A 24,506-nucleotide genomic window follows, 5' to 3' on the forward strand; every position below is an offset into this window, starting at 1 on the left:
AGGTGATATGATAACCATCTTCAAGTACTTGAAGGACTCTCATATGGAGGATGGTGTGGAGTGGTTTTCTGTTGCTCCAGAAGGCTGGACCAGAACCAATGGGTTGAAATTAAATCATAAGAGTTTTCAGCTAAACATTAGAAAGAACTTCCTGATATTCAGAGCAGGGTTTCAAACAGAGGCTAGATGGTCATCTGACAGGATGATCACAGGAAGAAGGGCAGGAAGGGTTCCATCAATGCTTAGTTCTTGTGGCCCTTTCTTGCATGTCCAGGGAAATGTTGCTCACCATTATGGGGTCAGTCAGCAATTTTTTTCCAGACCAGTTTGGGCAGGGATCCTGGAGGATTCTCTTGCCATTTTCTGGGCATGGAGCAGGGGTCACTGGGGATGTATGTGTGTGGAGGAGGTATTTGTGAATTTCCTGCATTGTGCAGGGAGTTGGACTAGATGACCCTGGAGGTCCCTTCCAACTCTTATGATTCTATGAAAGCTTCTAAATATCTAATGTGACTCTCAAAGCCACATTCACAGTCTAAATATCTAATGTGACTCTCAAAGCCACATCCACAGTCTATGCAGCATAACTGGAAATTCATTCAGGCTTTTGCTTCAATGTCAAATACTGTGGCGGGGGGACTATGGCTTCTTGAGGACAACAAAAACTTGTTCTTTGCTTGCCCAGAAGAGTCATTTTGTCCTGTAGCTACCATATCCTTCAGAGCAATATACAGTGGTAGTATCACATCTTGTGTCCTAGGCACTATGTAGAAGAAGAAGATATTGGATTTATATCCCGCCCTTCACTCCGAAGAGTCTCAGAGCGGCTCACAATCTCCTTTACCTTCCTCCCCCACAACAGACACCCTGTGAGGTGGGTGGGGCTGGAGAGGGCTCTCACAGCAGCTGCCCTTTCAAGGACAACCTCTGCCAGAGCTATGGCTGACCCAAGGCCATGCTAGCAGGTGCAAGTGGAGGAGTGGGGAATCAAACCCGGTTCTCCCAGATAAGAGTCCACACACTTAACCACTACACCAAACTGGCTCTGTCTGTATCTGTTGATACACCCTAAGATTGAATATGCCTTCTCTGTCGCTTCATTACATTACCTGCTCATACTCAGTTTGCAGTTCACAAAATCCGAAGATCCCATTCACACAAGCTACTGCTCCGAAGAGTATCACTATCCGACATGCACATATAACATTTTACTATTCAAATGCAAAGTCTTACAATCATCTCTATTAAATTGCATCATGCTCACATCCGTCCATTTCCCCAACATATCCAAGATTTATTGTATTTTTAAATCTTCCAGTTTGTTATCACACCTAATTTACTGTCATCTGCAAAGTTAATCTCACAATGAGTTACACAAAATCCCTCCAAAAAATTTACATCTCACACATACAAGTGGTTTCCTTCTGTCCACTGGCCTACAGTTGCAACATTCATAAACTTCATTGTAGACTATCAGGCACCCTCGTGGGAGGTTCCCCCCCACCCCTTTCCACCTGAGGGTTTTCCCACAGATCAACTTGTAAAATTTGCACTGGCAGGAATGTACATTATGTTCCCCTTCTGTTTTATATCCCACATGAACATATGGCTCAATGAAGGTGAAAGAAGCATAATAGCACTTTTGTGAGTGAACAGCCTTAGCCACATTAAAGTGAACACAGACTGAATATGGTTCCTGTAGAACAGAAAGAATGAAAGGGCAAATCGTCAAGTCAAATATACATTATGGCGAAAGCAAACGCTATAACCTAATACACAGATATGCTAAACCAACACAAAGCTGTCCTTTACGTAAAAAGATAAGCAGCCATTTCCACACAGACTCAGAAGCAAATCCCAGTGAAATAAACGGTGCACACCAACTCGCAGGTAAACGTGCAGAGCTGGAACTCTTAAATACACGCCCTTCAACGAGCCCCTCTTCCTATTAACCCAAGTTGAAGGTCCAGCCTGTAAGGTCAGCAATGCATATTCCGTGCAGAGGCTCAGAACAAGCATGCTCAGGACTTAAGCTACCAAGCAGCTTCATTACCTTTCTTAAGGGCAAGCTAGACATGACGATCTGCGCGGGTTCTTACAAGTCTCCAAAAGAAAGAACTCCTTCGCCTGTCTTTTTCCAGCCCCTTCTTCTCCTCCTCAGCCTGCTTGTTTTTGTTCCGCCACCCCCAGCGTCTTCCTCGCTCCGCCTATCAGCGGCGTGAAATTTACACACAAGGCGCCTAGCTCGAGTTTCAGTGGCAGATCCAGCTCCTAATGCAGAGGGGGCCGCTGATTGGTGCGTTTGCCAGCAGGTCATTTGCATGTCGCCTGCTGTCGGTGTGCCCCACAGAGCAGCAGAGGCGAAGTTCGCTCAAAGCTTCGGCAAGTGTCTGGAGGGAATCGCCAGCACGGAGCAGCTGCCCGGGTAGCCGCAGAGCCACCTCCCGGTCTCTCTGTGTGCCTCCTGGATGGGTCCGAGTTTTCCTCCTTATCCTCACCGGCCTACGTCCTCTCTCAGCCACCTGACTCCGCTATTCTCCCTTGGGGCATAGTAGCACTGCCTGCCTGAGCGAAGAGCTCTCCTGCGGATCCCCCTTTGCTGCTCCTCCTGGCCCCAGCGTTTTCTTTCCATCCTTGCTCAAGGCGGAAATTAAATGATCTCACCCTGACTGTGGAATGGAGACAGCGGGCACCCCGGAGAACCTGAAGGCTCCTTGGGAGCGAAGGAAGCTCACCCGGGCCTTTCGGGCTGCTGGGCGGTAAGAACGTGGGGCCGCTGGTTTCGGGGGGAGCCCCCGCTTCTCACTCTGGCTTCCCTGGATCCAGCCCGAGCGCCTTCACGTCCTGTGCCTTTGAGGGGAGGGGGGTCGCCGCTCTTTCCTATGGCTGGGATATACAGCTCTACTCTGAAGACCCTGGAAGACTTAACCTTGGACTCCGGGTATGGGGCAGGGGACTCCTGCCGGTCCCTTAGCCTCTCTTCCTCCAAGTCCAACTCCCAAGCCTTCACAACCTCCCAGCACAGAGGCAACTGGTGGTACTACTCGGGCTCCATGAACAGTCGCAATAACAGCTGGGATACGGTGAACACTGTCCTGCCGGAGGATCCTGAAGTCGCGGACATCTTTGCCAAGTGTGCCAAACTGCCGGAGCTCGAGGAATTCCCTTGGAGCGAGGAAGACCTCGGGAAGATTCTCAGGAAGGGCAAGGGGGGAAGCCGGAGAAACTTCACTCCAGACGCCGTGCAGAGGCTGTCGGTGTTGCTCAGGCGACCGCTGATCCGGATTTCCCGGGAGGCGCAACGCCTGAGCGTGATGCACTCCAAATGCACGCGCTTCGAGATCCAAAGTGCCATCAAGCTGATCCAGAGCTGGTCGCTCTCGGAAAGCTGCGTGCTGGCCACCGTCAAGGCCCTCTCGCTCTTCAGCATGAGCGCCGGCGACGGCCTGAGGAAAGGGAAGTCGGCCCGCTGCGGCCTCACCTTTTCCGTGGGGAGGTTTTTCAGGTGGATGGTGGACACGAGGATCTCGGTCCGGATTCACGAGTACGCGGCCATTTCGCTAACGGCCTGCATGGAGAACCTGGTGGAGGAGATCAGGGCGCGGGTTCTGGCGACTCAGAGCCCAGACGGCGGCTGCGGAGGGAGCGAGATATCAGCTGACGCCCTAGAGATGGTCATCAACAACGACGCGGAGCTTTGGGGAGTATTGCAGCCCTATGAGCATCTCATCTGCGGGAAGAACGCTAATGGTAAGGGCTGCCTCACCTGGCAGGGGGTCCTCTAAAGCCCGCATCTGGTGGGCTTGCTGATCTATACTTGATGAAGTGTCTCTGTGTTCATTGTTCATTTTAGTTTGTTTTGGTTACTTGTTTTATTGTTTGGTTTTACTGCATCTGCATGTTACTAATTTATCTATTTGTAACATCTCAGCATCTTTTTTGGCAGTGCAAGGCTATGCAGAGTTCCTTTAGTCTAGGTGCTAGCTTGTTGGTGAATGGACTTGCAGGCACTCTGGACAATCCTTCCCCCGCCCCCTGAAATGCAAGTTGTTAGAGATGCAACTTGCTCCAATGTACATGTATTCAGAAATAGTTTCAATAGGACTGACTTACACAGCCACACAATTCATGGTCCTGAGAGATCTGAGGGAACAACCTCTGTGATACCAAATATTGGAGCCCTTGAAAACAGCCATTCTAATAGCAGCTGGAAGCCAATGAAATACTTTAGGTGAGTGAGCATTAGGATTCCCCCACACCTTTTATTTGTTTTCCAAACTGCTTTCAGAGACTTTGTCCCATCATAAAAGTTTTCTGTTGCATAAGAAACATAACTGTTCTTATGAACCATTCTTTGAACTGTGGATGGTAGCATTAGCAGGTTATACTATATAAAGTGTACGTGCAAAATACAAGTTGTCTTAAACTCACCAAATAGGTGAGTACAGCATTTGTGTAATTAGGATGACATTGTATTAGGATATGTTATCTGATAACTCCTTTCTAGGTAGTTAAGGAAATGCCTGGCTTTTTTCAAGGAGACCTTATCTCTTTTCGATTGTTTGATGAAACTATGATTGTCATTCATTTGTTACAGGGAAACGAAAACTCTGATTCAGCTCAGGTATTACGAAGTGCCATTGAAAACAATGGGACATAAGCTTGTCATGACTAATGCTTCTTTTGTTTCTCTGACCTTGTTCTCAGGAACAACCAGTGTGGTAAACCTATCTGTAGATGATAACTGCTTCACAGTGAAGGTGTGGGATCAGAGTGCAATGCCCCTCTAAACAGACACCAAAAAATCCCCTGCATGTAGGACACTAACAAGCCAGGGACGCTAGAACCATTCCCTGTGACACCTGGTTTTCTCTGTGTAGGGATTTCAGCTGGATCAAGGAAAAGTCTCTGCCTGAAGCAGGGATTCCTAATGTGGTGCCTGTGGGCACCATGACACCCACTAACACTTTTTTTTAGTGCCACCAGGTGCTTATAGAAAGTGGATGGGGCTCTTCCCATCAGGGCTTCTGACTGGCCACTGAAGATCTGAGCAGTTATGCAGATTAAAATATCATTGTTCCAGTAAGGCTGCCATTTGTTTTATTTTCTCTCACCCCTCTTTCCCAGAGTATTTCTAATTGCCTCTCTTCTCCCCTATGCTTGGGCTTCCTCTGTGTATGTGGCTGCACCCCCTGTGGGCAGTCATTTCGTGGTTGTGCTCACCATCCTGTGTCACAATTCTAAAGGTGCCCATAGGCTCAAAAAGGTTAAGAACCGAACTACTAGATTCCCTGCTAGATCAGACCAGTGGCCCCTCTAGTCCAGCATCCTGTCTCACACAGTGGCCAAAAATCATGTCTCACATACTGGCCAACTAGTTCCTCTGGAGGTCCAACAGCAGGGCATAGGGGCCAAGGTCTCCTGATGTTGCCTCCTGGCATTGGTATTCAAAGGTTTACTGCTCTGATTGTGGAGGTTCCCTTTAGTCACCATGGCTAGTAGCTACAGAGATTCCTCCATGAATTATTTCTAAGCTCCTTTTAAAGCTGCCTATGCCTGTGGCTTTCACTGTATCTTTTGGCAGTGAATTCCAGATTCTAATCATTTGTAGAGTAAAGAGGTACTTCCTTTTGTCCATCTTGAACAAAGGTTGGGGACCAGTTAAGTTACCCTTGAATTATGTAGATTTTTCTACGCACTCCAACCGCTGGAAAAATGCAGTTCTGCCTTCAGATTTTGCTGCCATTTCAAGTATAATTGTTGAGTAAACTGTGGTGGCCTGGATGCTTCTGTTAGCTATCAATCCTGCTTTCTTTAACCAGATTTCTATTGACAGAGATGTGTTCTCAGCTGCATAGATCCAGCATGGGGTTATTCTAGCAATATGCAAATATCTGGGGTAGGAAACTGAGGCAACTTCCCATTGTCTACCTCTACCATGCTTTACAGAGTTGGCTCTCATTAGTTTCCCTATGGATTTTCTACACTTGTTTGACCCAGTGGATTTTCTACACTTGTTTGACCCAGTTCTGTGCCCTGCAGCACCCCACTGCTTGCCACTCTCCACTGAGAAAATAGCCCATTTATATTCACTCTTTGTTTCCTATTAATTAGCCAGTTTTTGATCCATGAGAGGACTTGTTCTTTTACTTCATGACTCTTGAGATTACTTAGGAACCTTTGATGAGGAACTTTATCAAAAGCTTTCTGGAAGTCAAGGTAAACAACATCTATTGGGCTCCCTTTGTCCACATGTTCATTCACCCCTTCGAAGATCTCTAATAGGTTAGTGAGACAATATTTTCCATTACAGAACCCATGCTGAGTCTTCCTCAATAGCTGTTGTTCACCAATATGCCTACTAATTCTCTCTTTAATAATAGTTTCCACCAGCCTTCCCTGTATTGAAGTCAGACTAACTACCTGTAATTTCCTGGATCTCCTCCGGAACCCTTTTTAAAGATGGGGGTGACATTAGCTACCTTCCAGTCCTCAGGAATGGAGGCAGATTTTAATGAAAGATTACATATTTTTGTCAAGAGATCCACAAGTTCACATTTGAATTCCTTCAGAACTCTTGGATGTATGCCAAACAGTTACAGAGTTTTAAAGATCTTAAGGATTGATTTATAAGTTGATAAGCTAAAATGGAGTCAGTGGAGTAAGAGGTAATATAAAAATAATGGCAGATGGTGAACAAAATTAATTGATTTATAAAAAAAACTTTTCGAACCAGGATCTCTTAAGTAAAGGCTAATCAGAATACTAACTTTCTCCCTGTTTGCCTGTCATATAAGCACCAGCATGATTCATCATTAGATGTCTAGTGGTGGTTACTGCCAACAAACATCTTCAAAGGTTGTATCTTGAAATCATTAAAAAAAAACCTTTTAAAAAAGAAAGTTGAAGGGCTTGAGGGGGAAGTACTCTAAAATCTGCAATTGAGAGCATTCTTAAGATGGAGTACAGAAGATGCTACACAGATTTGATTAGGTTAGACCACATAAAGTGAAAAACAAGCCTTGGCTGTTCTCTTTTTGAAAATATAAGTCAGCAGTAATGCAGATCTGTCTCTAGATAACAGAATATCAAAAGGCAGCTTCATCCAATTTTATGGAACTGATTTTGCACATTATTTTAAAAAGAAAAATAGTACATACTGTAATGAAAAATCCACCGTGCTGGTCAAGTGAATAGTTAATTGTATTTTATTCAATGGGATAGTTTATTAGTGGGCATAGATCATCATCTGATATTTCTACAGCTTGCAGGAGATGGATGCTCAATAGCTTTTAGTGAATAGGAGAATTTTAAATAAGCATTGATGGCTAGTAACTAGTGAGCTGGGATACCCTGCAGTGGTGATAGTCAATTACTTGGGAGTCACATGTAGCTCTTTAATATGCACCTTTGGCACCAATATGCGATGTGGTACTTGCCCCATGTTTCAGGAAGGTGAGAAAAGCAGTTTCCTAGTGAGGCTTGTAGTTAGCAGGTGGTTCCTATCTTGACACAGCTGCTACTGGAGGATGGGTAAACTATGAGCCTCCCTGAGGTGTGAGTCTTGTGCCAGGGATGGAATAAAGGATCCAATTGTTCCAAAATTTGTCCATCCTTCTCTACTGCATCTATGCTGTCCTTTTAGCACTTGAGTAACTTTTAACATAGGGGAAAATTTATTTTTTTAACATCTTGCCTAATAAACAGTTGAGGAGAAACTGGAAGTTTGCTTATCGTTTTGTGTCCTAACTCTGGCTTGCAAGCCATTCCACTCCCTCTAATACCTAAGGGCTGGCTAAGGTTGCCACCTCTGAGTTGGAAAATACCTGAAGATTTGAGAGGAGGAGCCTAAGGAAGGCAGGGTTTGGGGGGGAACTTTAATGGAATGTAGTGCCATAGCACCCACCTTCCAGAGTGTCCATTTTCTTCCAGGTGAACTGATCTATCACCTGGAAATGAGTTGTAATCCCAGGAGTCCTCCAGCTACCACCTGGAGGTTGACACCCTAAGGTTGGCTAAGGTTCAGCAGTGGTGGAGAAGGGCAAACCTACATGCTTGGAGGTACACTGGTTATAGTTGTATGCAGGACTTTTTTTGTAGGAAAAGCCCAGCAGGAACTCATTTGCACATTAGGCCACACCTGCTGATGCCAAACCACCTGGAACTGTGCATTCCTGCTCAAAAAAAGCCCTGGTTGTATGTTTAATATTAATAATTGCTTATCTGGTTATAGTCGTATGCAATAATCCTTCTAAACTGTGGAGTCTTGTGAGCAAAAATTCTACTTTATGAACTACTGGCATTTAAGTTGTGAGATACTGCATAAATTAGTTTGCTTTGAGGCCATTTTTCTTGAGCTAAGACAAAAATATGTGAGCTGGAGGCTAAAAAGCTGTGAGGTAGCTCACACTAACTCAGCTTAGACAGAACATTGGTTGTATGTTTAATATTTATAGTTATATCTTAAATTATTGTATGTGTGTGCTTGGTGAGGTGGCACACAGGGCATACAGTAGTCATGTAGCAGTAAAAAAGAGCAAGAGTCCAGTAGTAGCTTAAAGACTCACAAAAGCTCCTACCCTGCCAATATTTTGTCAGTCTTTTAGGTGCTACTGAACTATTGCTCTTTTCTACTGCTACAGACAGACTAACATGGCTACCCATCTTGATCTGTCTTAATGGTTATATGTTTCTTTTAGTTGATAGTAATTGTGAATGTGTCTCTCTATGAACATGGAATATCACTGCACTACATAGCTGGGGTTGAAAAGGCAGTTGGCCAGCAAAAATCTGAAAATGGCTTTGTGGACTCTAGCTGCAGCCTCTTTGCCATGGGAAGGTGAATGTTGCCTTAGAGACAGATACTGTCTTTTTATTTATTTATTTATTTATTTATTTATTTATATTAAGATTTATACCCCGCCCTTCTCACCTAAGTGTCTCAGGGCGGCTTACAACATGATAATTCAACAACTTCAGCTTAAAACATTTAAAAATACAATCAAACCATAAATTAATAAAGACAAGATAAAATAAGATAAAATAGAACCGGCGGCCTATAAATACATTTTGTTCCATCCATGATGTTTCCATTGTCAGTTGATGTCATAGGCCTGCCGGAAGAGGACTGTCTTACAGGCCCTGCGGAATTGCCCTAGATCCCGCAGGGCCCGCACCTCTTCCGGCAGCTGGTTCCACCAATAAGGTGCCGTTGTTGAGAAGGCCCGGTCCCTGGTGGATTTTAGGCGGGCCTCCTTTGGCCCGGGGACTACCAACAGGTTTTGTGAACCTGAGCGTAGTACTCTCTGGGGAACGTGTGGGGAGAGACGGTCCCTAAGGTAGGCAGGTCCTAAGGTAGGCCATATAGGGCTTTAAAGGTAATGACCAACACCTTGTACCGGACTCGGAATATTACTGGCAGCCAGTGCAGACCCTGGAGCCCCGGCCGAATGTGCTCCCATCTTGGGAGCCCTAATAACAGCCGGGCAGCAGCGTTCTGCACCAACTGCAGTTTCCGGGTCCGGCACAAGGGTAGCCCCATGTAGAGGGCATTACAGTAGTCCAGCCTCGAGGTGACCGTAGCATGAATCACTGTTGCCAGGTCGTCACGTTCCAGGAAGGGGGCCAACTGCCTCGCCCGCCTAAGATGAAAAAAGCGGATTTGGCAGTGGCTGCTATCTGAGCCTCCATCGTCAGTGAAGGGTGCTTGCCAGCTCCCACATGCTCAACTTTTGCATATATGCAATTTAATATATCACTACTGCATTATCAGTCTCCAAAACGCTTTTTCACAAGGAAGCATACCTTTTAATGGCTGCTTGTGGAATTTTGAGGGGGAAGTGGATGATTTGTACATTAAGTAATACTTTTATGGGTCTGATACATATCTCACAAGCTTGGCAGGTTGAGATGTTTCATAAAATGTTTCCTTCTCTGCCAGACAAATACTGTTTCATAAACTCAAAAGGGAAAAACCAGATTAAAGGATATATATAGTTTTTCAGAATTAAGCATTTAGACAAGAAGAACAGATTTATAGCAGGCATACTGTTATTGGACTTTCTAATGACTTTGAAGTGCCAACAATATCCCTTTTCATATGTTCTAACTGAGCAGAATGAAGATTCATGGTGGAAAGTGGGATTGCAGATGCCAATCTATGCATATTCATTGGAATGTTTGAATACAGTATACAGAAACCCAAGTTTATATATATAAACAGGGCTGGCTTTGCATGAAAGTCTATACATATGCTCAAAATGAATTTGAACAGGAGGTTAAAAGAGAGCTTGACACCACAGTTGTGTTTCCAAATTTCCTGCACTGTGTTTGTTCTGTCACTATAAATAAGAGCTAATGTTAATTTCTTTTCTCCCAACATTGATGCATACTTAATGTCTGTTCCAGTTTTACTTCTGTCAGTTAATAAAAACATTCTAGCAGTGTTTATTTCTAAAATGTATGTGCTGCCCTTCCAGAGACTTTATGGAGGTGGTATCTCTCTCTCTCGGCTTGGCTTCGCGAACGAAGATTTAAGAAGGGTGCAATAGTCCATGTCTGCTGCAGGCTCGCTGGTGGCTGACAAGACCAATGTGGGACAGGCAGGTCTGGCCACAGTGGCTGCAGGGAAAAGTCTGATTTAGGGTTGGTGCTGTAGCAGTGCGATTCTTCCTCAATCTCCTTTTGTCCTCAAGACCAGCTATGCGTGCGTTCTCAAAAGAAAAGACAGCCTGGTGGATGGTGTGCCTCCATGCTTTGCGATCTGAGGCTAGGTCAGACCACTGGTGATGGTTGATGCGACAGGTGCCAAGGGATTTCTTCAAGGAGTCCTTGTAACTCTTCTTTGGTGCCCCTCTATTTCGATGGCCGGTGGAGAGTTCGCCATACAGGGCAATCTTGGGAAGGCGGTGGTTTTCCATCCTAGAAATATGCCCTGCCCAGTGCAGCTGCTTCTTCAACAGCAGTGCCTCGATGCTGGTAACCTCCGCCCGCTTGAGAACTTCAGTGTTGGTCACAAAGTCACTCCAGTGGATGTTGAGGATGGTGCGAAGGCAGCACTGATGAAAGCGCTCAAGGAGTCGCAGGTGATGACGGTATAAAACCCACGATTCGGAGCCGTAGATGAGGGTTGTCATCACAACCGCTTTGTAAACATTGATCTTTGTGCCTTTTTTCAGATGCTTGTTGCTCCACACTCTTTTGTGCAGTCGGCCAAAGGCACGGTTTGCCTTTGCCAGCCTGTTGTCGATCTCCTTGTCGATCTTAGCATCTGAGGAGATGATGCACCCCAGGTAGCTGAACTGCTGGACTGTCTTCAGAACTGATTCACCCACAGTGATGCAGGGAGGGTGATAATCTTCCTGGGGTGCAGGCTGGTGGAGAACTTCTGTCTTCTTCAGACTAACTTCTAGGCCGAATAGCTTGGCAGCCTCTGCAAAGCAGGACGTCATATGCTGCAGAGCTGATACCGAGTGGGAGACGAGTGCAGCATCATCAGCAAACAGTAGCTCTCGGATGAGTTTTTCCATTGTCTTGGAGTGGGCCTTTAGTCGCCTCAGGTTGAACAGGCTGCCATCGGTGCGATAGCAGATGTAGACACCATCGTCATCATCTAGATCTACTGCGGCTCTTTGAAGCATCATGCTAAAGAAGATCGTAAAGAGAGTTGGCGCGAGAACGCAGCCTTGCTTTACACCTGTACCTATTGGGAAGGTCTCCGAGAGGTCGTTGCAGTGTCTGACTTGGCGTCGTTGGTCTTCGTGTAGCTGGATGATCATGCTGAGGAACCTTGGGGGACATCCTAAACGTTCCAAGATTTGCCACAGGCCTTTCCTGCTAACGGTATCGAAAGCTTTGGTAAGGTCGACAAAAGTCACATACAGAGCCTTGTTTTGTTCCCTGCATTTCTCTTGGAGCTGCCTGAGAACAAATACCATGTCGGTGGTGCTCCTGTTAGCTCTGAAGCCGCACTGGCTCTCTGGGAGGAGTTCTTCTGCAATGGCGGGCACCAGTCTGTTCAGGAGTATTCTGGCAAGGATTTTACCTGCGATGGAGAGCAGGGTTATCCCCCGGTAGTTGGAGCAGTCTGACTTTTCCCCTTTGTTCTTGTATAGGGTGATGATGATTGCATCGCGAAAGTCCTGTGGTAATTTGCCTTGTTCCCAGCAGGTGACAAGTACTTTGTGAAGTGAGCTATGTAGTACTGTGCCCCCATGCTTCCAGATCTCTGGTGGAATTCCATCAACTCCCGCTGCCTTGCCACTTTTCAGTTGCTTGATGGCTTTAACAGTCTCTTCTAGAGTGGGGATCTCATCCAACTCTGTTTTCACTGGTTGAAGTGGGGTGAGGTGAATTGCTGAATCTTGAACTACGCGGTTGGCACTGAAGAGAACCTGAAAATACTCCGACCACCGGTTCAATATGGATGCCTTGTCTGTGAGGAGCACTTGGCCGTCTGCACTACGCAAGGGACTCTGATATGATGGACCATATACTGCCTTCAGGGCTTCGTAGAACCCTCTTAAATCACCAGTGTCTGCACACAGCTGGGTTCTCTCAGCAAGCTTGGTCCACCACTCGTTCTGAATGTCTCGAAGCTTGCACTGGAGGTTGCTACATACAGCGCGAAAGGTTGCTTTTTTCCCAGGACAGGAGGGCTGAGCAAGATGTGCTTGGTAGGCAGATCTCTTTTTCACCAGTAAATCTTGGATCTCTTGATTGTTCTCATCAAACCAGTCCTTGTTCTTCCTTGTGGAGAACCCGAGGACTTCTTCAGAGATCTGCAGGACGGTAGTTTTTAGGTGTTCCCAGAGTGCTTCTGGAGAAGGGTCTGTGGGGCAACTGGGGTCCTCAATTCTTGACTGGAGTTTTGCCTGGAAGGCAGCTTTAACTTCGGCTGACTGGAGACTGCCAACCTGAAACTTCCTCCGAGGGATACCTCCTCTCCTGGGTGTGGGTTTAAAGTGAAGACGGAGATTGCAGCGTACAAGACGATGATCCGTATGACATTCTGCACTGGGCATTACTCGGGTGTGTAAGACATCTTGAAGGTCTCTCTGGCGCACCAGAATGTAGTCGATAAGGTGCCAGTGCTTGTACCTTGGGTGCATCCAGGTTGTCTTCAGACTGTTCTTCTGCTGGAAGATAGTGTTGGTGATGGTGAGCTAGTGCTCCATGCAGAATTCTAGCAGGAGGCACCCGTTGTCATTGCAGTTGCCAATGCCGTGTTTGCCAAGTACTCCTTTCCAGGCTTCCGAGTCTTTACCTACTCTGGCATTGAAGTCGCCAAGGATGATCACCTTGTCCTCTGTAGGGGTCTTCCGTACGAGGCTGTGTAGATCAGCATAGAACTTGTTCTTTTCTGCAGGATCTGCTTGAAGGGTTGGGGCATACACACTGAAGAGTGTTGCATGCTGCTTGTTTTGAAGTGGGAGGCGCATGGACATGATGCGATCTGAGTGACCTGTTGGCAGGTTTTCGAGTTTGGAGGTAATGGAGTTCCTGACCATGAAGCCAACACCAGAAAGGCGGCTCTCAGCCTTTGACTTACCTGACCAGTAGAGGGTATAGCCAGCACCGTGTTCTTGAAGACTACCTTCCTCAGGGAAACGGACCTCACTGAGAGCTGCTATGTCGATATTCAACCTGAGAAGTTTGTGGGCAACTAGAGCAGAGCGTCGTTCAGGGCGACCACTGTCTACTGTGTCAAGCATGGTTCTGATGTTCCAACACGCAAGCTTTAGTCTTTGCACACTTTGTGAGGCAGGTGCATGCCTTTTCTTTGTTGTTATTTTTTGACCGCAAGTAAGGATGCCCGTTGACCGCGGCTAGCCAACTGGGGTGGAGGAGACGAGCTTTGTTTAGGCCACCTTTTCTAGGCCCCTCTCCGTGTGGAGCAAGCAGTGCTGTCCCTAGATAAGGCTGCTTGGTCGTTCAGGGTGCTGCCGAAAAATGCTTTCGTCTCCGGGTTAGCATCAGGCGACCAATACCCTGAACTGCCTACATGCAGGATCAGGACTGCAGCTTCCAGTGGCACCTTCCACCTGCCGTTTCGCCCCTTGCCCATTGCTGCAGGACTTGATGCGTTGTGGGTTGTGTATGTGGATATGCCCTTCAGGTCTGCGCAGAGGAATTTTTTAGGTGAAGCCCAGTGTGCGCGGTACTGGCTCCACCCTTTCACCTGGGGGTCATCTGCCATGGCCCAGTAAGCTGGGACGCCGGAAGCGAGTCCTCCAGGTGGTAGGTGTTACATTAACGAGCTCTATCTGCCTGGGTTTGATGTTAGAGTTTTCCTTCTCTTAGGCTGGCAAGGTTGGTGGGCCCAGCCTGCCCATCCGGTTATACCGCCGGACAATTTGGTCGCACCATGACGTAGCAGACTCTGTGAAAAACGGGGGGGGGCAGCGAGAAGGTGTTGCTATGGATGCAGTAATGCAGGAGAGGCCATTGCAGTGACCATCTGCCAGGCATAGCCAGACAGTGACCACGCGGCATTCACTACACCGGGAGAGGAGAGGCTATGTATTGCGCATACACTTTCTCTGGGGAGGTAGGATACCCAGAGGGAGCCCACCCCCCACCCCCCCGGAGGTGGTATACAGGTAAACAAATTACAAGAAAATAATACAAACAGCAAACAGAGCAAAACTTGTGAAGAGGATCTTAAGAGGCAAGTTGTATCATATGGGAGAAGACAGCCCTACCAGTACCCTAGCCCCATGCTGTTTTGGGTCTTAAACTTAAAAACCAGCACTTTGAATTGTGCCCAGAAACAATTCAGAACAGTAGTGTGTCTATCCAGTAGTAGTTGATTCAAGGAATTACAATGTCCTTGCATTGTAATTTGCAAAGTAAGCTAGGGTTGCCAGCTTCCAAGTGCTAGTGCAAATTAAACAATAGTGTAATGGACTCAGGCAAGTTAGCCTGGAAGCTGGGAACAGCCTTGCAACGATTGGCTGGGCGCAGCTATGGAAATGAGAATGTACTGAATTGAAGGGGCTTCCAGAAGGAAGAAAACGCCTCAGAGTTTTAGTCTGGAGTTGGAGCTTGAGTACTGAACAGTGTGAAGACTGGTACTTAAGCTAATCAGTTGTTGTGAAGCAACTGGAAGGAGCTGAAAACAGCCAGTGAGGCTGAGTTCCTTGAGTGGACAGAACTGGGCTAAGCTTCTGTCTGTGAGAGAGTTTTTAGTGAGAAAGGCAAAACCAGGTACCTTCTGTGAGGAGAAACTCTCTTTGGAGCTCTGTCAGAACACAGGGCAGACTCCTAGTGAAACTTAGAACACTCAAACGCTCTGAAAGGAGGACTGGATTCTTGTGACTAGAAAGGAACCCCAAGAGTCAGATTAGGAATCTAGCTGGGACTGAGATACACCAGGAGTTGAGGGGCTGGTTAGAGCACTCAAAAGGGTGTGAGTTCGGTGAGCTAATGTGTATGTCTGTGAAGGAAAAGTTATCTAGCACAAGTCAGGAGTCTTCAGTGTGTGTGGAAAAGAGTGAATGTCAGTTTATTATTTTTATGATTTAAAGAAGCCTGAACATAGGGCTATTCCATCTCTGCCTAGTGTTCCTAGTGCCAATTAGGCACTGCCTGCCAGTTCACAGTTATTAGGCCTGCCTGTTTATATTTTGTATTTTGAACTACTTCATCTCTGGAGTTTAGAGATTGATTATTTTGAATTCCTGCCTGCCAACTGATTTGCCTTTTTAATTAGCCTAATCAATATTATTTTACTCCTCTCTCTTACCTTTTGTGAATCAATAAATATTCTTTGTGGTTTTTAAAATTCAAAAACTTTCTGGTGCCTAGTTTACTTAGTTCTGACAGAATTTCTCTGTGGGTGCTGAGGTACTGAGGAAAGGTGACTGGGGGAAAATTCTTAGTGGTCACCCTTCCAAGCTGACCCTGACCGCTTCCTCACAAATAGCAACCACAATATTTTTATGAAAAACAAATTCAGTTTTTCAAGGTTTGAAAATCTTAATAGAATTTTGTGAATTCACATATTCATTTCTGTTCATGTGCTTATTACTGTTGAATGATGTTATAGGAACTGACAGAATTCTATTAAGGTTTTTCAAACCTTGAAATAATTAAATTTGTTTTTCATAAAAATATCAGTCATTTACTGGTAAGCAAAATAAGCAGAAATAAAACAGAGAGACGAAGATCTAGAAAGAACTGCAAACAGTTTTTCTTAAATTTTTATTGATATAACTTTCTTTAACTTCTTAATAACTTTCTTTAACTTTTATTTAGTAATTTGTGTTAAATGTAGGTCAAGTATTGATCCAGGCTGATCTTGTGCAATCTTTAAAACTTTGCTCTTGCTAATTAGTGAGATGTCTGAGCCTGCATTTCATCCACCAGCTTTTTGAAGTTGGGTGACTATTGCATGAAGGTCAGTCTCAGGGAATCCTGGAGATGTTCATCTGTCATGTTGGAACACTGTGTACTCTTTGTCATTTTCAGGTGGGAAAATGCAGATTCACACAAATAAGATGAACCAAAACAGGGGTGTACAGCTTCACTGCATCTCAAGTTGGGAAATTTGTCTCTAGGCACTAGCTTCCAAAACGATTCTTGCTCAGCACAAGTCTTGAGAAAAATGTCATTTTTAATGGTTACTATTTCATTTTCAAGAGATGCCTTGTTCAATAAGTAATTTTTACTGATAGCAGCTGCAGTTTCCTTAATGTCCATATCTGCTTTGAATGGGTATGACAAGTACTTCACAACTTCTTCAATTCTTTGGAAGTCACAGAATCTTTTTGAATTCCTGGATAACAGAGGAGATTTCTGTCACATACATCTCGTTCTGAAAAACAAAATTTGGATATTGTCCCAGATGGTCCTGCATATTAGGAAAATGATCAAAAGTGTTGTTTGCAAGGTCAGTCATCATTAGCTCAAATTTGCTCTTGCAGGATGAAACTGTACTCACCAATGCATTTATTTTTACCTTGTAGTTCAATGTTAATATCACTTAGTTCACCTGTAAAGTCAGCAAGAAATGCCAGATCACATAACCACTCCTCATCTTCCAACTCTGCTTTGTCATCTCCCCTCTCCTTCAAAAACCTTCTTATTTCATCCAGCAAGTCATGAAATCTTTGCAGAAATTTGTGCCTACTTAGCCACCTTATATCAATGTGCAAAATGATTTCCGCTGCCCCTTCATCAAGAGTAAGATTGAAAAGCCATCTTTAAAGTGATCATTCATGAACTGAATTTACAATTTTGAAAGTGATGTCCATGACAGTCTTTGTCTCTTGCTTGCCAAAACTTGCTGGTGAATGATGCAGTGGTGAGAAAGGAAATCTGGAAAGTTGTCTTGCTGTCTACAGAGGCCTATGAAACCATTAACCTCACCTGTCATTGCTATTGCTCCATCAGTAGTGATGGAAACAAGTTTATGCAATGGAAGATTACACTTTGTCACAAAAGAATGGAAAGAGCTGAATATTTCATGACCGGTAGTTCTCCCTTTTAAAGGAATCATTCCAAGTAGTTCTTCTTTAACACTGAAGTCTTCAAAAACTGTCTGGATAAAGACTAGTAACTGGGCTATGCCTCTTATGTCTGTAGATTCATCCAGTTGGAGTGAGAAAGCAACACAAACTGAAACATCCTCCAACAATTGTTCAGTTGTGTCTCCACACATCTTTTCTATTCGCTGCACGATGGTGTTTCTTGACAATTGTACATCTTGAACAGCAGCTATGATCTCTTTCTTATTCTCAAATCCTTCAAAAAGATTGTCTGCTGCTTCAAGAAAACAATCTTTTACAAATTCCCTTTCATTGAAAGGTTTGCATTTCTTTGCGATCAGGTTGATGACCTGATGCCATGGTTGCATTGACTGAATGTGACCTTGGCTTCGCCATCCACTGTTGCTGTGCAGCCAATTTAGATTTAAGTTCTTTGAGCTTTAGTTTATGAATTTCACTTTTGGGTGGAAAATCAGCATCAAACTTATTGCTATGCAGAGCCTTATAATGATGCTCCAGATTACCCTTTTTGGGCAAGGATACAGCGGCATTACAAAGTAGAAAACAACACTTGTCTTTCACCATGTTGAAGTAGTCCATTTCCCATTCATCATGAAAGTGGTAGGTTTTGGTTTTCTTTGGAACACTCATCTTTGTTATACTGGGGTGGCTGGGGTGCTAAGTTAACACTGGCTGAATCTGGTCCAAAACTGCCACTGCCCCAAAGTATTAAAGGTCAACAGGAACTGAAGACCTCTGGATGATGCCAAAACCACACATTCAGTTCTAAAAGTAAAAATAAGAATTTTTCATACTGGCACCAATAATCAAATACCACCACACCAAACAGTCATCAAAAAAACCCAAACACCTGTCCAGCAAACCATGAGACCAAGTGGGGCTGGTGATCTACCTCTGACCCCTCCGCGATCTACTGGTAGATTGCGATCTACCTGTTAGACATACCTTGCCTAGAGGACGGAGTTTTCCTCCAAACAAAGAGGGACTGAGAGCAACGTGGCTCTTTCTGATCACCCCACCCTACTGCAGCTTTCCTCTTGAGATTTAAAGGCACACACATATTCAGAAACAGCTGCAAGTCACTTCTAAACCTGCCTACGTTTGAAGACACAGTTGGCTGGCGGTGGGAAGGAGCCTGAAAAACCAGGGGATTCCTCACTCAGACCTGGAGACTGGAAAGCCTGTTGCTTTAAAACATGGGTTCATTCAACCTCTATATTTAATATTCCTCTTTTAATGTTCTTCTTTTAATGTGGCTGATGTGTTTAAAACACATTAAATACAAAAGCTCCAAGCTTCAAACATCCTGAAAACTCCAAAGGTAGATTTGATTAATGGCATGGCTATTTATATTTGTTTCCCTTCTCATATTTGCAAATTAAGCACAGAATAACAGCCATGATATATTTTCATCACATCTGTAGGAACATGCAGTTATTATTTTAATTGATTTTAAAATTTTAATGTCAACATTGGGAAATCAGTTTATGCGTTATTATAAATCCACAGTTCAGATTCTCTGCTGAGAGTCATACATAGAACAATTACCTTTTAATGCATGTTATGTATTCAAATAGCTTTCTGGTAAGCTGGACTGAACTAAGTGAAGTGACTCATTAATTTTAATAAGCTATTATTGTCACTACTACGTTCTGTGGGAGAATATATACATGCTGAAATAGCTTCAAATGTAATCAGTAAGCTAGCAAGCTGTAAGTTCATTCAGCAGTTATGGTCGTTCTATTTGTCTGAACAGCAACATCATTGTGCTACAGAACCAACCATCAAAAACTTGGGTGAGGTGGGGAAGCTCCTGGCCCAGTTCATATATTACTCTGTAGCAGGTGTCATTTTCTAGAAAAAGCTTTCCAGAAACTCATTAGCACAATTTATTTGCATAGGTTTTTGCATACGCCACATCCCCTGACATCACCAGAAGTGTGTCAGAAGGCAACACCCACGGCTCAGGCTCCACCTCAGAATCTCCATGTATTTCCCAACTCAGAGCTGGCAATCTGGAGAAAAATTGCCTTAGCTACAGAAAGCATCTCACTCTTCAAAGTCCTCAATATCTCAGCACTGTGAAAGAGCAGTGTGCATCAGACAGAAAACAGCAAGAAAAGATTTCCATCAAATCTACATCCCACAGCAAAAATTAAACTTTCACTTTCCTGAAGTTTTTGAACCATTTCTGTTCCTGAGATCCTATTCTGACATGCAAGATCCAGAAGCACAGTCACTGGAAAAGCAAAAGCAGCTTTCCTGTCACAAACAGCCTGGCTCCCATTGTATTCATTCAACAGCCACCACTACAAACTCTTCCACAGAGAGATGCATTTGACAAGCAATAGCTTCCTCATTTTGAGACAAATAGAGGAGGGGAGGGAGAGAGACAGATGGGAGGAAAGAGTGAAAGAGGTGGGTATAGAGAGAAAGAATAGATGGAGGAAGGAAGGAGAGACTTGAGACAGCTTGTAGGGAGGGAGGTCTTGGCCTTGGCCACCGCTGATAGGCTCTTTGCCTCCTGTGGAAGGGGGGGGAGGAATCCCCATGAGAAAATAAAGGATGTATGCCAGCCAGAGGGCATGCATGGCCTGTCAAGTTACTTCGGGTGGTGGGGAGATGGGGGACAGAAGGCAGGGGGAAATGGAGAAAGGAAGGAGAGGTGAGGGGTGGTGGTGAGAGAGGTTTCTCACTCTGCACTCCACACTTTTATGACCCACATCCCGGGGAGATTACCTGGCTGTTAAGTTTGCAACAACTCTTGAAAGCAGCCTTTTTCTGGAGAGTCTTTTAGGAGTCCAGAAAGTCAAGGCTAGTTTCTCTGACTGGGACTTGCCACTTCTTTCTGGCTTACACCATTTTTCTTTCATGGTTAATTTTATTTTGCACTAATTTGATTGGTCCAGTAAAAGGCCTTACATTGATTTTGTTCTGTAATTTTATTTTCTCAGTATCAAGACTAGGCTTCCTTAGTCTGCCATTTTCTCCTACTGGTTACCACAGGTTTCCCCCCCCTGCTCCTTTTATTCTTTCTGCGTTACCATTTCACATTGCTTCAGAAGCTGTCTTTTAAGCTCTGGGTACTCTATGATGGACAGAAGGGCACTATATGCCCTTCTCATAATCTCTCTTGGACAGACAGGGCAGCCCACTTCCTTTATAAAGGGGGGAAAGCCCTAGGGTCCCAACCCTCCCGCCCTGGCGGGGGACCCCAGGATTTCCACCCTCTTGCCCCGCTCCCCCAAAAAACGGAAGCGGGGGGAGGGGGGAAATGGCAAGCCACTGCCGCCCCCTCCCCGCCCAGTGAAGCCGTAGGCGGCGGGCCCGCCGGCGCCCAGCAGCAGGAGGAGGCGGCGGCGGAGGAGCTGTCGGCCGAGGGCCTCGCTGGCAGCGTTGGCGCAGCAGAGGGGCAGCAGGAGCACGGCGAGGAGATCGGGCGCGCCGGAGCAGTGGAGGCGGCGGAGCCAGGCACGGCCCAGGGCGGTGAGGGAGCTCTTGGAGGGGTGCAGCACAGCCCCGCCAGCACCAGCACGGCAGCACCAGAGGCCGAGGAGGAAGCCCCGAGCCCCCGGCCCTGCTCTCCATGCCCGCGCCACCGCCCTGCTTCACCCAGGCCTCCAGCCTCAGGCGGCCATGGAGGAGCAGGGAGGACGAGCGGGAGGAGGAGGGAGCGACAGCAGCTAGTGCGGCTGCGGCGCGGGAACCTGCGGCTGCGGCGCTTGTCACAGCCTTGATATTGGCTCCACCCCTAACATCTCCTGGCTCCACCCCCAAAGTCTCCTGGCTCCACCCCCAAAGTCCCCAGCTATTTCTTCAATTGGACTTGGCAACCCTAGAAAGCCCACCATCTACTCCTCTAGGGAACTGAACTGATTTGTGGAGAAATCTCCAGTAAAGACCCGGAGACTGCCTCCTTTAGGGAGGGAGAGAGACCTATTTCTTGAAGAGAAAGGGCAGCCCACTTCCTCCAAAAAGGGAGGGAAGCCCTCTGTCCTCTCCTTTGGTGGAGGAAAAGGAGAGAGCACTTAGATAGAGCAAGCAGCCCAGGCCTTGCCTTGCAATGTAAGCAGAAGGCACCCCCCCCCTCTAGGCTTCCCAATCCCCAGGTCCCAGCGAGGGATCCCCCAGTTTTACAGGCTTCCCCCTGCCCCCAGCCAGCTGGCCAGTGGGGGAAGTCCTGCCCCCACAGCCACCATGCAGCTCTAGATCTTGGGCAGGTTTAGAAACCTGCAAACAGGTCCGTTTCAAAATGTGTCTGTGTGCCTTTAAAGTTGAGCAGGAAGTACTTCGCGGGAAGGGTCAGCAACACAGTCCCTGGGTTTGTTTTGCTTTCTTTTCAGAGCAACTAAGTGTGTGTGTGTGAGAGAGAGAGAGCAGCATAGCCCCTGTTCTTTAGAGATGTCATTGTGGAGGAACCAGAATCAGAAAGTGTGTGTGTGTGTGTGTGAGAGAGAGAGAGAGGGTTGCCAATACCCAGGTTTGGAGGTCCTCCCCCCCTGCTTTAGGGTCATCAGAAAGTGGCGGGGGTGGAAGGGAAATGTCTACTGGGCAATTATTCCCTATGGAGAACGATTCCCATAGGGAATAATGGGGAATTGATTCACAGGTATCGGGGGCTCTGGGGGGGCTGGTATTTGAGGTAGAGGCACCAAATTTTCAGTATAGCATCTAGTACCTCCCCCAAAATACCCCCCAAGTTTCAAAATGATTGGAGGTGGGGGTCCAATTCTATGAGCCCCAAAAGAAGGTGCCCCTATCCTTCATTATTTCCTATGGAAGGAAGGCATTTAAAAAGGTGTGGTGTCCCTTTAAATGTGATGGCCAGAACTCCCTTGGAGTTCAATTATGCTTGTCACACCCTTGCTCCTGGCTCTGCCCCCAGTGTCTCCTGACTCCACCCCCAAAGTCCCCAGATATTTCTTGAGTTGGACTTGGCAACCCTCCCCCTCCAACAATGTCCACTCTTTGCAAGGCAAGCCTTGGACTGCTTGCTCTGCTCTGCCTTGATGCACTTGCTTCTTATGGAGCAGCCCGCCTCTTCTTCTCCCAAGGTGAGTGCACCAAGGCAGAGCAGAGCAAGCAGCATGGGGCTTGTCTTGCAATGTAAGTACAAGGCACCCCCCCTACCCCTCCTCCACATCGAGCAATAGCCAGGTTGCCAGGCAGGCAGAAACTCCAAGCATGGACTCAATCTCTGCCCTTATAGGGATGAGGGGGAGGCCAGATTTCAAATGAGCTAGCCGATACTGAAGCATGTGAAGCAACAGCAGAGCAGGAGAGACAGACTCAGAGAAGTTCACCATGCACGTGGCCTTATAAGGTTTTTTTAAAAAATGTATCTTCTCTCCTGGAACATCATTCCTTTGAATTCCCCCTGGAAATGAGCTCTGTCCTGTAGTGCTGTGACTAATACTAAGCTGAATTGTATGGCTGCCCAACTATGAGCTGCTGTTTTTATGAAGGGCCATGTGTTTAGGACTACATGTCAGAGACTGAGCATTGCTCCTTGCATGGTTACCATCAACTCAGATTTCATGGGTAGCTCTTTATACAAACAACTAAGTGCCTAGCTGGGTAGGGTTAACATATTTTTAAAAGCAAAAAAGATAGGGTTGCCAAGTCCAATTCAAGAAATATCTGGGGACTTTGGGGGTGGAGCCAGGGGACATTGGGGGTGGAGCCAAGATCAAGGCTGTGACAAGCATCATTGAACTCCAAAGGGAGTTCTGGCCATCCCATTTAAAGGGACGGCACACCTTTTCAATTCCTTCCTTCCATAGGAAACAATGAAGGATAGGGGCACCTTCTTTTGGGGCTCATAGAATTGGACCCCCCCCCCTTCTTCAGACAAGGAAGGTACAGTAAGCAGAGCCACATATAGTTGGTGGGGTTTGGAATGCCAGGTGGTACAAAGTTAAAAACCAACAGCAGAATACTAAAATTAACAAATTCTTTTTGACCCATGTTTATTAGCAATAGAATAATTAACAGGTATTCTCACATTCTGACATTTTACTGTTCTATGGTTTCCCATGCTAATACTACCAAGATCAAAGGTTTTCTGAATTTGTTAATTTTACTATTCTGCTATTGGTTTTTAACTATGTGTCTCTGTGTACTGAACCTCCTTCGTCGTCTGAAGAAGTGTGCATGCACGTGAAAGCTTATGTTCTGAATAAAACTAAGTTGGTCTTAAAGGTGCAATTGACTCCTATTTTGTTTAGCTTAGAGGGAACACTGGTGAGCAGTACAAATAATTCCAAAGTCCTAGCTTTTCCAACCACTACTACTTCAGACCAGCACGGCTGCCTATTCGGATCCCTCTAAGCTGAGTTAGTGGGAGCTAGCTCACAGTTTTTTAGCCTTCGGCTTACACTTTTTTGTCTTAGCTCAGGAAGAATGGCCCCAAAGCAGGCTAATTTTTGCAATAGTTCACAGCTTTAATGCCAATAGCTCACAAAATAGAATTTTTGCTCACAGGACTCCACAGCTTTGAGGGAGCATTGCTGCTCACCCTTGAGGGGGTAAATATGTCACCATCAAACTTCAACTGGATGTGGTTTTAGACTCAATTATTTTATTGGAGAAACGGTTGAGGGCAGCAAAAAGTGCCTTTTTGCTCTAATGAAACTAGTCATTATGATTAAAGTCTGGTTCTAGACATAATATTTGCCACATGGCAAAGTGCTGAAAAAATATTGTGTGGTGTTCTAGAATGTCACTGACTTATTTGAAGTAGCTGTTCAAATCCTTTCTTAATCTTAATAATGACATGGTAGTTTGCCATTAAGGCTCTTTTGGCCTACACATAAATTCTCAGGTAATATTTACCACTGCATTCTGCATTCCCTAATGACTGCAGATAATATAGCAGGATTTTTTTTTCTTTTGGCCTGTCCATTGAACTGTGTATGCTATGCCACCCTGAACTCTATGGAGAAAGATGGGGTAAAAATTGATAGCCTGGGAAAGACATGGGAAATGCCCCTTTAG

The 24,506-nt window shown here is 45.7% G+C and overlaps 1 protein-coding gene across 1 annotated transcript in view; it reads left to right on the forward strand.

The window, feature by feature from the left end:
• Window positions 1-2,777: 2,777 nt before the first annotated feature.
• The window catches only part of ABTB2 (ankyrin repeat and BTB domain containing 2), a 278,269-nt gene continuing 256,540 nt past the window's right edge, over window positions 2,778-24,506 (forward strand). The window contains exon 1 of the mRNA XM_060261740.1: window positions 2,778-3,750. Coding sequence (XP_060117723.1) covers window positions 2,883-3,750 — 868 coding nt within the window. The 5' untranslated portion in view covers window positions 2,778-2,882. The remainder of the gene's footprint in view (window positions 3,751-24,506) is intronic.

The sequence above is a fragment of the Heteronotia binoei genome, chromosome 21 (assembly GCF_032191835.1).
Source record: "Heteronotia binoei isolate CCM8104 ecotype False Entrance Well chromosome 21, APGP_CSIRO_Hbin_v1, whole genome shotgun sequence".
Taxonomy (NCBI): domain Eukaryota; kingdom Metazoa; phylum Chordata; class Lepidosauria; order Squamata; family Gekkonidae; genus Heteronotia; species Heteronotia binoei.